At 43.6% G+C, this 14,238-nt stretch overlaps 1 protein-coding gene and 1 long non-coding RNA gene across 11 annotated transcripts in view; one reads left to right on the top strand and one right to left on the bottom strand.

The window, feature by feature from the left end:
• The window catches only part of LOC309617797, a 502,721-nt gene that overhangs the window by 406,821 nt on the left and 81,662 nt on the right, over positions 1–14,238 (top strand). The gene's annotated exons all lie outside the window — the stretch shown is intronic.
• The window catches only part of KCNJ16 (potassium inwardly rectifying channel subfamily J member 16), a 162,027-nt gene continuing 150,263 nt past the window's right edge, over positions 2,475–14,238 (bottom strand). For 4 of the 10 annotated variants that reach the window (XM_082370484.1, XM_082370479.1, XM_082370480.1 and 1 more), the window contains one exon: positions 2,475–8,471. In XM_082370484.1, coding sequence (XP_082226610.1) covers positions 7,124–8,383 — 1,260 coding nt within the window. In that variant the 5' untranslated portion in view covers positions 8,384–8,471 and the 3' untranslated portion in view covers positions 2,475–7,123. The other 6 variants (XM_082370477.1, XM_082370481.1, XM_082370478.1 and 3 more) reach the window with 4 other exon arrangements.

Here is a 14,238-nt window from a genome sequence, read left to right as displayed (position 1 = left end):
GAACCCACTTCCGTCTGATTGAAAGTCCATGACCCTCTTACAATAGGATGTCACACATTAGAGAAAAAGACTTGTTCTTCCTCATCCCAAATGACTTCAACACCTCTTGTCTGGCACCTGAAGTGAGGCAGCCAGTCTCCTGGGTGGTTCGCGTATTCCTGGGGCCACCAGCACATCATAGACCAAGTTTTTCCAAGTTCAATTTGCAGCAGCTTATTTGGGTCATAATAGATCATTTTTGGATACTGAGATTGCTCCTCCCAGGACCCCTCTAATTTAGTGAAAAATATTGAGAAGCTTGAGTATAATGTATGGTATTGTGACATAAAAGTTAAACACTTTTTGAAACAGCTTGAAGTTAATACCCAGCAGGTGGTTTACATGGAATGGGGGGGCACACGGTATGATATGCAGTCTGGCTTTTCCTTGGTTTGGTACCATTCACTAAGCCTTCAGTGTATCTGAGTAGAGTAGTATTTTTATTCTCAAAGCACCATTTTACTAAATCCTGATGCCTCACTTAATGGAGAAGAAGTTTGATTTACTTCATTCCAAGTGGTTTGAGTAAGAGCGTATACAAATCATTTACATTTGGATGGCAATAATTTATATTCCTTCTACCAAATGATTGCTCTTTTTAATTTTTTTTCCTTTGGCGTAAGTCCAGATTAAAAGTTAAGGAATGTATATTAATTGGCAAAACACTAAAAGAACCTAAGACTTTGCTGCTGGCGATAATAATAATAGCTCACAATTATTAGCATTCGTTCTGTGCCAGCTACTGTTCTAAGCACTTTACAAATATTCTCTCGCTTAATCCTTACAGCAACTGTAAGATGGGTACGATTATTTTCCTCACCTCACAGTTGAGAAAACTGGGGCACAGAGAAGTTAAGAAAATTGCCCAAAGTCACGCGGGAAGCAAACAGCAGATAGAGAGAGGATCCAAACCTAGGCAGTCTGGTCCGTAAGCCTGCACTCAATCTCAGCTTAAATCAGCAAGAAAAACTATAGATAAGGAAAGTAGGAATCAGAAACTCCAGCTAAGTTGCTCCAGGTTGTACGACTACTAAAAAGAGCAAACGTTGCCAGCCCAGGTGTCTGGGTCTGTCTCAGGTTGGTCTGCTTTCCTTTTAGGGCCTGCCTCAAAGAATGGAGCACATCCATTCACTGGAAGAAAAACCCCACCGCTCACCGTGTGTCCTTATCCCCGAAGGCTGGCCCTGCAGGAAGACTCAGTGCTCCTGCTTCCAAGGTGAAAGGCTTGGTGGCTGGTCCACGCTCAGGGCTGTGCCCCACTGTGCACTAGCGTTGCCCTGGAAACGGGTGAGATTTTTAAAATTCAACCATTTTGTTTACATTCTAGAAAAGATTATCCGCATTCATCGTTGCTCTTACCAGCTGTTTCCCACACTTTTTTTCCAAACCTTGCCCACATTCCGGCCTCTCTAAAAAAATCAACGGCCAATCAACAGTTCCGTTCAGAAGCACTTCTAGAAAATAACGGGCTTCCATTTAACAGAGGGTCTTCAAGGGGTCACTTTTCCCATTTCATGATTACAGAAGAAAACTTATCTCCGGCAGCATATCAGGACCAACTATCGCCTCTGGGGATTCCAGAGAGCCCCGGTCGTCGGTCGTGGTGATTTCTTCCTCGGCTGCGTCTCCGAGGCTTTGTCTCTTTGGGCAGATAATTTTTCCTCCTATGTAAAATGGATTCTGGCTAGATGCACTGATGACCCCCAATGTCCGAAGAATCTTTGTCAGCGGCTGGCAGATGCTGCCTGTCGCCTGAATCCGGCCCCGTGGCCAGCCTCCCTCCCCAGGCAAGCTGCTATCGGATACAATCAACAGGCAGCACAAGGCACGATAAATAACTGATCTCCAACATGTGCTTCCAATTCAAGTAAAGAGCCTTTAACCGCAGTGTGCAGCGCACGTGACAGAAGTATTTTATGTGGAAATTTGAAGGTTTCTGATAACTTGCTGTAAAGAAGTTTTCACAGGGCCTAAACCTCTCGGGGCTTTTCTGTCTCAAGTTCACGTTACTTAGATAGTGATTAAGAAGGTTTTATAAGCCCAGTAGTAAATGACAGCACAGAGAAAAAGCATTCTTTGGCTATGTAATTTAGCAAGACTTAGTATCCGTTTGGGTTTTCATCCACCGGGCTTGCTGAAAACTGAAAATGATTAACCTGTCTCCCTCTCCCTCTCCCTCTCCCTCTCCCTCTCCCTCTCCCTCTCCCTCTCCCTCTCCCTCTCTCTCTCTCTCTCTCTCGGCAGCCTGTGGAGTCTCCAGAGTTTTCACGGAGAACCTGACATCAGTGATGACCCAGGTCAGGTTACCTTCATTATTTAGAAGCCTCTCAATCTCAGCCCAGTGGCTTTTTCTTGGGATGACAGACAGACTCGAGATCCAGTATTCTTTTACTCTGTAGTATTTACAAAATAGAATAAATCAATGAGACCAAACAGCAAAAGGCAAGAGTTTATTTAATTTTAAACGTTCCCTGCTAGGTGCTCAGCAGCTGAGTCTACTGAACTTTGAAACATTCAGCCATGTTGACCTAAGTCTCCAAACTCTGCACAAAAGATCCCAAACCACAGGCCTGGATATTTCCCGAGGCAAGGAGCACGGGGTGACCTGATGAAGCAAGACGCTGCCTGCCCCTGGCCAAATCTCATGACCCAACCACACGGCCGTCAGAGGCTTGTGTGAAGTTGCTTTAGTAAACCAAGAGCCGTGAAAGAGGAACTTGGGAATTCACTTGGACGTAAGGTTTTCCTTACTGAAGAAAAGCTCCAAAGCAACGCGGAGGAATCACGGTGTCCAGGCAACACAAGGATTTTGCCTCTTCAGGAAAACGTCCCTGTAGGAGGCCTTGCTTGCTCTCTGCCCACACGTGGCTCCAAACTGCGTCTCAGTTACTAGCTTTCATTTTTAAAGCTCTCCCACCCAAGACAGCCTTCGCAGAGAATTTGCCAAGTGCCTCCCTGCTGCTTTGTCTGTCTGTGTTATTCTCCCTGCGTTCTGTGTGTGGTGCCACAAGTTTTTTCCTCCAGAGCACGGGTCATAGTGCTCTTTTAAAAGTGAAAGTTAGAGAGTGAGAGATTGGCCGCAGCAAATTTAGAAGTGGGGCAGGGCTTTGTGATTTAGAGAGTGCCAAGGGTGTAAAGGATGTTTCTAGAAGTCCAAAGGTGAAGCTTACCTTAAAAAAATTAACTCAGGGGCTTATAGTGCCTTGCAGAATATTCAGAACAGAAGACTCAATGCTTATAATGGATGCAACTAATAGAATATTTTAAACAGAGTAGAATGAGTGCCCAATCATTTAAAGGAGAGTGGTCCAGAGAATCTACTTCACATATCCTGGCCAACTCAGACGGAATGAAACACAAATATTTAAAGTCAGGGTCTGGGTTCCTCGGTATATTATATATTCAGAGTCCCTGTGGATGAATTCATGCAGTCTGATCTCGCCGGGGGTTCTTAAACACAGCCTCGGTTGAGTCCTGCTTTTCTGCCCAAGCTGCACAGTGCTTGGTGGCCTGAGTCTCCAGAGATTTCAGGTCACCAGCCCTAGTGAAAGTCCCATTAAAACACAGAATGTAATTCTGCAGGAGGGATGGAAAAAGATGAAGGGCAGCCCGACAGCAGGCCTGACCCATTATCTTATCAAGGTCACTCAGCCCCTCACTGTCTCAGAGGGATTTCCAGGCTAAAGTAATTCTTTTTGTATTTGTTTTACAATCATAGCGGTATTTCCTCAACTCTCCCAGAAAATATGTGGTTTCCACAGAGACCTGCTCTGTGAAATGGCATCTACAAGTTCAGGTTGGACATAACTTGTACATCCTTTTTTTCCTTCCCAGCCTTTGCTTCCTGGTTAATTCCCTCTAGATCTACGGCTCACTCTGTCAGTTTGGAATCGTATTTATTGCCACCCCTGCAGAAGTCTGGAGATGTGCGATCTAGGCTTGCACTCTTTCTTACTTGTCCAGTTTCCCTTGTAAGGAGCATCCCTGATTCTCACTCTCAAGAGAAGGGCTGCAGGAGCATCAGCTACCAAGTTCGAGGTCCAGGCGAGAAGCAGGATGAATGCATGAAGGTAAGAGGGCCTCTGATAGCTAAGTCAGCCTCAGCTGAAGAGCTTTCCTAAAAGTCACATCCAGAGAGTTCTGCTGGCATCTCGTGGGCCAGAACTACGTCACAGAAGCATGCCCTCCACCCCACCCTCGGCTGCAAGAGAGACTGGGAAACACGGTTGGAATTTTTTTTTTTTAAGCTGGGCACTTTATTATCCCAGTTGGGAATGTGTCAGTCAGGATAAAGTTAAGAATGAGATATTTGATGACGTGGAAATTAAAAATATCCACCCCTTTGTTTTCCGTGTGGGGATTAAGTGTATCTGTGCAAAGCACCTAAGGGTACCTGATGAGCTGGTGGTCCGTGAAAATAGCCTTTCCTTCTCTCTTCCTGTGTTCCCTCCTCCCAGGCTATAAAACACAGTGGAGCAGTGCCTTGATGCTACGATGTATTTTCTAATTAGGTCTACTGAATAATGTCTTTTTTAGGGGGAGATGAATGCCAGAAGAAAAAATATTCTCATCATTGACAGAGCACTTCCAACTAGAAATGCTATTTTGCAGGGAGGTTTCTAGCAATGCTTACAGGAGCACTTAATTATTCATTTGAATAGAGCTGCTCTGCAAGCTGTTAGAAACGAATGAAAAAGGGTTTCTAATTCTGCCCACATCCTAACTCTATGAAACAGCAATCTCAGTTTTGGTGCTCTGTCCCCCCTGCTGACCACACCCACAGAATTTCCACTAGCATAGGCACACACTTTTTTGCACAATTTTAAGATCTTTATTATTAAGTAACTCATTGGGGTGTCAAAGTGTGTTATCAATCTAAACAGAAAATGGGAGATAAATATTACATGGGGTTGCTGATTGTACATTCTATTCTGGGTAAGAGAATTTGATGGAAGAGGCACGTAGCCCGACAGAGTGTATTTATTGGACATTGACACCTCTATCCTGATACTAACAAAGCAAGATCGTGAACAAGCAGAGTCCAGGAAGGAAAGTGAATGAAACTAGATGGGTGTGAAACATGCCAAAAAAGGGGGAAAGGGGGCAAGTTTGTTTGTTGTAGTGTTGGCTGTTTTCTACTTGGTAGACTGTAATATTCTAATTTAGCTGAGTAATTGCTGCTCCAAAATCCAAATCTACAGGGCATGTGCAATTTAAAAAACATGGGTTTTGCATTCCTGAAACAAGACTGGAAAAAAGAAATGCATTATTTAGCACTCTGATGTTAAGTTTCAGGACAATTTTGCAACCTGTGACCTGAACAGATCTCTTATCCATACAACAACAGGAATACAAGCTTTGCACTTGTGCATCATAAAATAACTTTATTGCTCACAGGCAAAAGAAAGGAGGAGGAAAAGGAAAGAAGGAAAGCAGGGAGGGAAGAAGGAAAAAGGAGAAAAAAGAAGGAAAACAAAAGAAAAACTTTATAGACCTATACATTTTACTTCTATTGGTAATCTTGGGACTGTGGGATTCAGTAAAATCTACTTGTGTGCTTTAATTTAAATGGGGAGAGAGAGAGAGAGATTTTCCAGAAAAAAGCAAAAACTATGTGTGTGCATATATATATTTAAATAAAATAAACAAATAAAAAGCTGTGGCATATACTTATTACCAGCTCAGCAACAATGTAAAAAATAACACAGATAATTCGGAATATAGCTGATAAGTCTTCAACTGATAAAGCTTAGAGTGAGTGACTATTCACTCGTAGATGATTGGATTTGTGTTTAATCATAATTAACATCTTTTAACGTGGAAATAGAGTATACACATTTATCTCCTGTCCTCCAATTTAAGCAATTCTAAAGCACTTAGCTGATCCACTTCATAATGTGCATTAAAATCACCTTAGTTATAGTCACAAAATCCTGCATTTAAATGATTGTTCCAAGTTCAATGGAAGCGTTTCTTAAAATTCACAATTCAAGTTATTTGTGTTTTCTAAAGTGACCAAGACAGGAAACATACATAATTGCTTCTAGGCACAAATAAATACTTTTCCCCTCTCAGCCTCCCCACCTCCTAACCCCACCGCAACTGCCAAAAAAAAAAAAAAAAGGGTTCCATCCCTTGTGTAGCCAGAGCTCCAGTCTTCCAGGACCCAGGAACACGCTTTCTCTCAAAGAGTCTGAGGATGTTTATGGCTCTCCGTTCCCTCACCCCATCTCCAGAATCCCGATCCTTTGTCCTCAAAGAAGGTGTGGGGAGGTGGACAGAAGCGGTCCCCTTGTCACCCACCTTACAAAGCTCCGGTTTGCCTTATTTCTGCTCCTCCACACAGAGCCATTTGTTGGAGTCAAACAGAGCATTTAAGAGAGAAATACCTCTCTGAGTAATAATGCCAACTTTTCTTCTGCCTCACGGATGAGAGAAAAAGTAGCTTCTAGCACTGCTTGATCGTTACCTGGCAAATGGCAGGGGATTCACCGTCAGAACCGGCGGCATTGTTACTTCCTACGGCCACTGCCTCTGCCAGCTGATACCGAGACACTCTGGGGACCAAACACAGGGACTGATCTCACAGTTTAACAGCTCAATGTTACAATCTGCCGAACGCATTCCCTGCGCATCTTGATTATATGATATCATGTCTTTATAGGTAACTCATTATACTCTCAATTTGGATCCATTTAAAATTTTTATTATTCATGCTATTTTCCTTTCTACTTTCTATTATCCCAGTGTCCTGTGTTCCCCATTATTGAATATTATACCTCCACCTGACTATACAAGTATACGGAATAACAAAAGGAGATGAAATGTAAATTAATCCATTAGGCCTCTTAATAGCATCCCCTAACAAAAAATTTGCTAGCCAAAAAAAAAAAGTTAAACAGTTGGATACGATGTCATGTTTAGATACCTTTTATCAAGTTTAACCTGCTCTATTTATCTTCCTTCACCATCAAAGACAGCTATCACCTTCTTTAAAAGCTCTGTTTATGACTACTTGCCTTAAGGCGATTGGCTAGGCGGTAAAAAACGATTGACTGGTAGCCCTCGTGCTTACAACTCAGGACTACATTTGGGATTCTACAGAGATTCTATTTAAAGTCAGGAGAGCTTTCTGGTAAGGTACTTCCTTACACTCATCCGTGGTGGAGGCGGCGGTCTCCTCTGGGTTTTCACAGCTGCTGACGATGGCAGTGGCGCTAAGTGACCTTCTTCTGACCTTGGTGTCAGATGCGCGGGGTCCTCGGGCGGGCGGGCCTTTCCCCACGTGGTGGGTCTGTTGGTCTTTCCAGTCCAGTTGCTTGGCGCTGCAAAAGGGTGCATAGACTTCCACGCTTCCCTCAAACTGTAAGCAGTTCACTTTGTAGTACTTTCTCTTCATTTCCAAGACATCATTAAACCTATGGCCCCAGAGAATTTCTCGGGGAACGTAGGAACTCCTGGATTGGTGAGAAGTCCCGGTAGAGTCGCCAGTATAGATAAACGTCACCAAAATCTCGAAGTTATCTTTGGCCACGTCTTTCCGGTCAAGGGCATACAGGGGGCTCTCATGGTCGATTTCATGAACGATCGTTACTGGGGTGACAAGGATGATCTGGTCATTGACTAACTTTAGGTCCTTAAATGCCATCGTCATCCGCCCTTCGCTGTCTTCTGTGTAGCGGAGAAGCTGGGCCCTGACCGTGCCTTCTACCACGTGGTTGGGGCGAAATTCACCGATGCGCCACATGAGGCAAAGTTTCCCATCTCTCATGCCGATGAGGGCAAAGTAGCTGAACCGAATGGTCTGGGCTCTCTTCCTGGCGGTTGCCATTTTGGCCAAGGCAGCCCCAATGATGAAGGTATTTATAATGCAGCTTAAGATGGACTGAAGGATCACCATGAGCACGGCCACAGAACATTCCTCGGTGACACAGCGGTAACCATAACCGATGGTGGTTTGGGTCTCCAGGGAGAATAAAAACGCCCCCGTGAAGGAATGGACGTTGTCCACACAAGGCGTGATGTCGGGATCACTCAACAGATCTCCGTGATGAAAGGCTATCAGCCAAAAGATAGAGCCAAATATCAACCAGGAGAGAATGTAAGATAAAGAGAATATCACAAACATATGGCGCCACTTGGTGTCTACGAGGGTGGTGAAGATGTCCACCACGTAGCTGCCCCATTCTCCAAAAATGTGCTTGAAGTACACGTTACAGCTGCCGTCTTTATGGAGGAGACGTCTCCTTGCTCTTCGCTTCTCGGCTAGAACGTGCTCCTGGGGGTAGCCTGGGTATTTGGGGTCCACGTTCACGATCGGGTAGCTGCTGCCGTAATAGCTCATGCTTTCTAATGCCCTTTGGGCATCCGGGTGACTTCTGGGGCGGCGACTGTTCTAGGGGTGCTGCTATTTGTGAGTTTTCACTTCAAACCTGAAAAACAGAAAAGTCGACACACTTGCTTTTAATTTCCGTCTTTAGAGCAATGTGCCCCATTTGAAGCAATCTGATGCCATCTGAAACAGCTAAGACTTCATTTGCACGATAGAGGCATTAAGTATTGATTACTCAGTTCAGTTTAGAATTCAACTCAGTCATTACAGGAACAAAATATGCGATTAGAGAAAATAACATTCTTATACATGCATAAGGCTTCAGTAAACACTATGATTATCCCAAATGAGTCCTCACTACCTCTCCTGACCCGACATTAAAAAAAAAAAAAAAAATTGTCTTCATTTTGCAGACTCTTCTGGCCTGAGGGCATTTAGAAAACAAAATAATCTGTAATGTAAAAAGGCAAAATAGAACTTCGGTATTTGTCTAGCCGCCTTCGAGGCTTTCTGTTTAAGTCAGATGGTTTTCCTTAGAAAAAGGAGGCAATTAAGGGTTTCTATGTTCCTGTTACAATGTAACTTACATACAGGTTGTATCATAGATGGTCGCTTGCCTTCGGCACCTGTTGTAGCCTCCTCTCTCTTCCACGGAGATTTTTCTTCCCTGTGTACTTTTCAGGACAGAACAGAACTGACAGGGATGTTATTTCAGATTCAACTCCTTTACCCTAGCTCCACCTTCGGTCTTGAGAGAAAAAAAAAAAAAAAAAAATCTTTCTTAACCCCAGGGGAGTTAAAATCACTCCCAGGTAAGCTTTCAATAAAGTATAAAATTGCTTCTGCCTTTGTTTCAAAACATCCATCCTTTTTTCTTTTTTCTTTTTCTTTCTTTCTTTTACTTTTTTTTCTTTTTTTTTTGACACTGGAAGCTTTTCTCTTTCCCTCTGAAAAGAAGCCGAAAATTTGCCAAGGTTGCTAATCTTGTTTCCCTCTTAAAGGGAGAATGCTGCAATTGGACTCCTCTCACCACTGTATTCCTGAGGGTTTCACAGCTCTGAGTGGGCAAAATCATCTTCCTCCCTCCAAATCCATTCAGTCTTTAAAAGATCAAGTTATATGGATACATACTGTTATTATTGCTTTTAGCATCCTTGATATAGGCCAATGGTTTTCCAGCTCAAACCTGAAAGTAAGTTTTAAACATTCAATATCAAATGGTCCTTAGTTACTTTTCTGCCAAAAAAGGAGTCACTGGGGCCCAATGGTAACAGTTTAGTAATCACTAGAATATGTTTTCCACATCGTCTACCTGTGCCAGGTGCCGGAGGGGCGTGAAAGGGGGAGGGGAGGCTTTGGATCAGAGGATCCTGCCACTGGGCAGCACAGAACATTCCGTGGGCGTAAATACTGTTCCAGACATGGAGACGCCCCTTGAAACCAACCAAGGCACTTAATCACCAAGTACTTATCCAGCGCCTTCTCTGCTAGGAAAAGGGAGGAATGAGTTAATTTCCCTCCAGTCAACAGGAATCATTTTTCTTCTTCTCCAGGGATCGGGCCCTCTTTACACTAAACACTTTGTTTGGTGGACCACAGGGAGGATGGACACTGGCTATAGCCAAAATGTCCTGTAAGGCGTGTCCGCGTTTCTCCCTGTCTGTCCGCCCGCCCTGGCCACTTCACCCAGCCGTCCCCCAGATCTGCTTTGAAGAGTTACAGCCTCTCTTTGGTCAACACTTCAGCCGTGTTTCGGGGAGACAATTGTATACTTTCAGGATGGGACCCAAGGCTGACAAGATGCTTATTGGGATGTTAAAGGTAAAATAGTCCCACAAATTTTGCCCAGAATATATGTGATTCTTTGTAGGTTCCTGTCTGATTTGCCACTGAAGGACACTTTACAAACAAGAAGCTATTCAAGGTCGTCCGTTTCCACTCCCTCACATGATCACTGGAGGCATGAGAACGGGACAGTTATAATCAAAGGCCCACATGATTGCAAATTAAGAAGCAGATTTGGAGATAGGGTTATTTTCTTGGTAAAGGCTTCCTTCTAACCCAGTTCCTTAAAGGGAACTGCACGCATCGTGGGAGTCTGAGAATGAGAAAGCACCGTTCGTAAATCAAGAGCTACTGTGTGACTCTGCTCTTTCCGGCTACCGAAAGAAAAAAGAAAGGTTTTTATTTGCAATGGTGTTTGGTTGGCATTCCTGTGAATTCCAGTAGTGCCAACAGCTGTTATAAACAAGCCATTTTTAATATACCTTCAACAGTATGCTAATTGGTGAATGAAGTTTCACTTAATGTAAGCTACAAGGGAGCAAATGTGAGTATGTAGAAAAATTATTTCTGAATAATGTAACAATTTCAGGGATCCAAGGTAACAGCTGTGAGAATTCTACCCCCAACCCATCACATCCTCTGCAGTGGGTTATTATCATGATCATTCATTTCAACGTATCCAGAGAAAAGCTTTCAGATTCTGTTTAAATGCATACATTTGATTCATCTATCCTTTGATTCTCCCACCATGTAGATGATGCATTTCCAAAAAGACAATTGTTTTCAAGCTAAATGATAGATCATAACCAAACTAATCTTATTTAATATTAACCATTTCTCAGCCTACACCATGAGCTAAGGAGTTTACAGCAGCCCTTTTGTCAAAAATGGCTAGACAACATAGATGCTTATTAATCCCTTTTTTCACATGTTGTGTTAACTTGAGCACTTTTCCAATCGTTTGCCGTTAAGTAACAGAGGGTAAGGCTTACTGATTGACTGGACATTCTATATTTAACATTTGTTTTTTCTCAGAATTGAAGCCGGGCTTTAAAATTGCCTTAATGCTTTCCTAATCATCTTGTCCCCGTCGATTCCATGATGAAAAAGTATTTTCAGTGTTCCTACTTCTGTAGTTCTTCTCACACGCTGTGTTCCCTGCTCTCCTGAAACTGATGGTGGCTATTTCATTGATTGCAAAATTCCTTTCTTTAAAAATAAAAATGGAAATATGATCACTGAAATTACAAAATCGTGATATATAAAACTCAAAAGTAAATGCTAAATCTAAGGTCCCTCTTCTACACCAGTTTCAAACTATTTTGCCCAGCGATTAATGACAGAGGTAAGGAAGGACCTTTGTCATTGCATGCAATTTCTTTGTCGTGACGTGGGGTCCTTTTACAAATGTGGCGTAGAGTAAGAGGCAATGCGCAGTGAGGATGGTGGCTCTTCCTGAGAACGCCATCCAAGTTCATTACCATTTGCAAAGATACTCAGGAAAGCACTGCAGACACGTGTGAGAGAGAGAGGGGTGAGCAGACCCAATCCTGACAATGACTTTTCTCAGACCTTGCTCATGGTACTAAGTTAAGACATTAAAAAATGTTCCTTAATCTCCTTTGGCTAGTGAGATCTGCTTTTACTCCCCAGGTTTTTAGATCTTTGTATGAATTCAAGGAGAAACCTTTATGAATAGAGCACATTTCAAATGGGCTATAGAAACGACAGGGAATATTTTCAACAAAACAAAGGAGTAGCCTGTGTACCTGTCCCCTTTTCTCAATGCACAAAAGGGCCTCAGTCAGACTCAACAATTCGGAAGCAATTCCTCTGTTATTTTGCCATGTCCTCTCAAATTCAGCCATTTACCAAGCAGACCACTCTGCAAGTAGCTCTTCAAACCTAAGCTTTTCATTAGCATGTTGAGGTATATAACACAATGGCTAACACTTCACAATCCTGTGTCACTTTGATAATAAAATATGAACTTGTCCCTAGCATCTACTTAATATAAACATATGAATAGCAATAGTAATCATCTCTGTATAATTTGAGATGCTCCACAAATAAAGGTCTAAAGTATCTTTGGTAAAATTCACTTTTTCATGCCCATGGCCTTTGAGGTGAACAAGTACTTTCTTTAGCATGTAAATGAGTTTCATGAAGTCATCAGTAATCAAGTTACTTTCCTGGCAAAACCGTGAGATGAGATAAGTTTTGGTGGAAACGTGAGAGTTGACGGGGTAGAGAGTGGAAAGTGCGGCCTGAATTCTGCATGCGGGTCCTCGTCTTTGAGGACCCTCTTGGTAGAGTCTGTGGTAAGGGAAGGGGGAAGGGGGCCACAGGGAGGTCCAGGGACGTGTGATCCGACGACACTTGGGGTGGGCTCTGGTTGGCGAGGAGGAAAGAAAGAGGGGTTTGACGAGTTAGGAGAGAACCCAAACGAGTTATTTTGCTCCAAACCTGTCCCACAGCTTCTTGCCTTAGAATTAAGCCTGAGCCTTATCTTGCCTGGAATTCTCATAAGACCTCCAGACGCTCTTAGGTGGACCTGACATTCAGCCACTGCACACCTGCTTCGCCGTCCCCGCTGGACACTGCCCGTCCTTCTCCACGCACTCCCTGATGTCAAACAGTGTCTCCTTTGTTGACAGAGCCACGGTATCTCATGTTTCCTTCTCGGCTGCTGTCACCCCCAGAGCAGGCGGTGGCTTCACCTAAAGCTTTTGTTCCCTCTCTGTTTCCTGCCTCCCAGCCCTACCCTCCATCCCTGGTCCAACTTCTCAGGGACCATGGATTTTACCTCTTCCCTGATATGACCTTACAGTTTCTCCTTCTGAATCGATTTAGAAAGATTTGTGCCAGTTTATGGAATAGAGGGGCTTCATCATAGGAAAGGGACTTATAATATGTTATCAACCAACTGAAGTATGTGCTGGGAAGAAGCAGAAACCCAGCCTGACAATATTACTCGTAACTTTATCTGGAGATCCTTGTTCCAGCCCCGTTTTCCGCTAAGTCACATGTATCACCTGTGTAAATTCCGCCTCACCCCAAAGGATGCTGTGTTTTATAAAGAAGTAGAAGAAATCTGAAGTCTGGGATTGTGTTTCTCCATTTTCTGGACGTCAGGACAGTACCAAAATAATACCAGTTGTAACAGCCGATCGTTCTGGTGTAGAAATAGAATAACCTCATTAGTAAGAAATAGCCTGAAATAAAATGTTTTTTTGGTGTTGCAGAGAAACCGTGCATGGGAGGTAGACGCCAGTTCCGGGTCTGTCGTCCTCATCGCGAGGGGCTGTTCTCTCAACCTCAGGGTCTTCACTGCTGACGTGGGGTCGCCGATGCCACTGAGTTATCGCGAGGTTTGAACGAGACAGGGATGGGCAGCCGTCTTTCCCCGTGCTGGGCCCACAGCAGTTGTTCAGTGATTACCTCCTGAACCTGGATCCCATGAGCACTGTTGCCCCTTCTGTAAAATATCAGAGCACATGCTCTAACCTTCTCGGAGAGCTTCCCAGTTGCATGACAGCAGGGCAGACAACACGTGGTTCCCAATACATGTGGATGTCACCACTGTTTCCTACCATTAAGCCACCTGGGCCACTTCTCTGTCCTTTCACCACTTCCCCCAACCCCCAGGGACCGGGTCATTTTCTTTTCTCTTTCACAACTGTTACCAAGTGGAAAATCCCCTAGTCCTTGTTCTCAACACACACACACTCATATATACACGATACACACACTTCCAGCTCACACTAAGAATTTTTTTGCTATTTACTCTGAGGAACCAACCTAAAGGAAACAAGAGTGACAAGCTCGGCAAAGTTAACAGGTTAAAGAAATTCACAAGGCGCTTATCATACTTATTCTTTGTCTTAGATGATAGGTACCTGCTAACTGAGACAGCTCTTATGGTTTCTCTTGTTCTTATCTTGAAAATCAGCCTGCCCGCCCCTGTCTTGGTTGGATGTCAGCCCCCGTTGCTCAGACTTTACCTTGAGTGGGACCCGGCTTCATGCAGAGGCTGGATATCATGAAATCTTAACATCTCTCTAAGAGACCACGGTTCAAGT

Source organism: Balaenoptera borealis, assembly GCF_965194805.1.
Source record: "Balaenoptera borealis genome assembly, chromosome: 20".
Lineage (NCBI taxonomy): Eukaryota > Metazoa > Chordata > Mammalia > Artiodactyla > Balaenopteridae > Balaenoptera > Balaenoptera borealis.
Note: the sequence above shows the minus strand (reverse complement) of the source record. Positions and strands in the feature narration are given on the sequence as shown.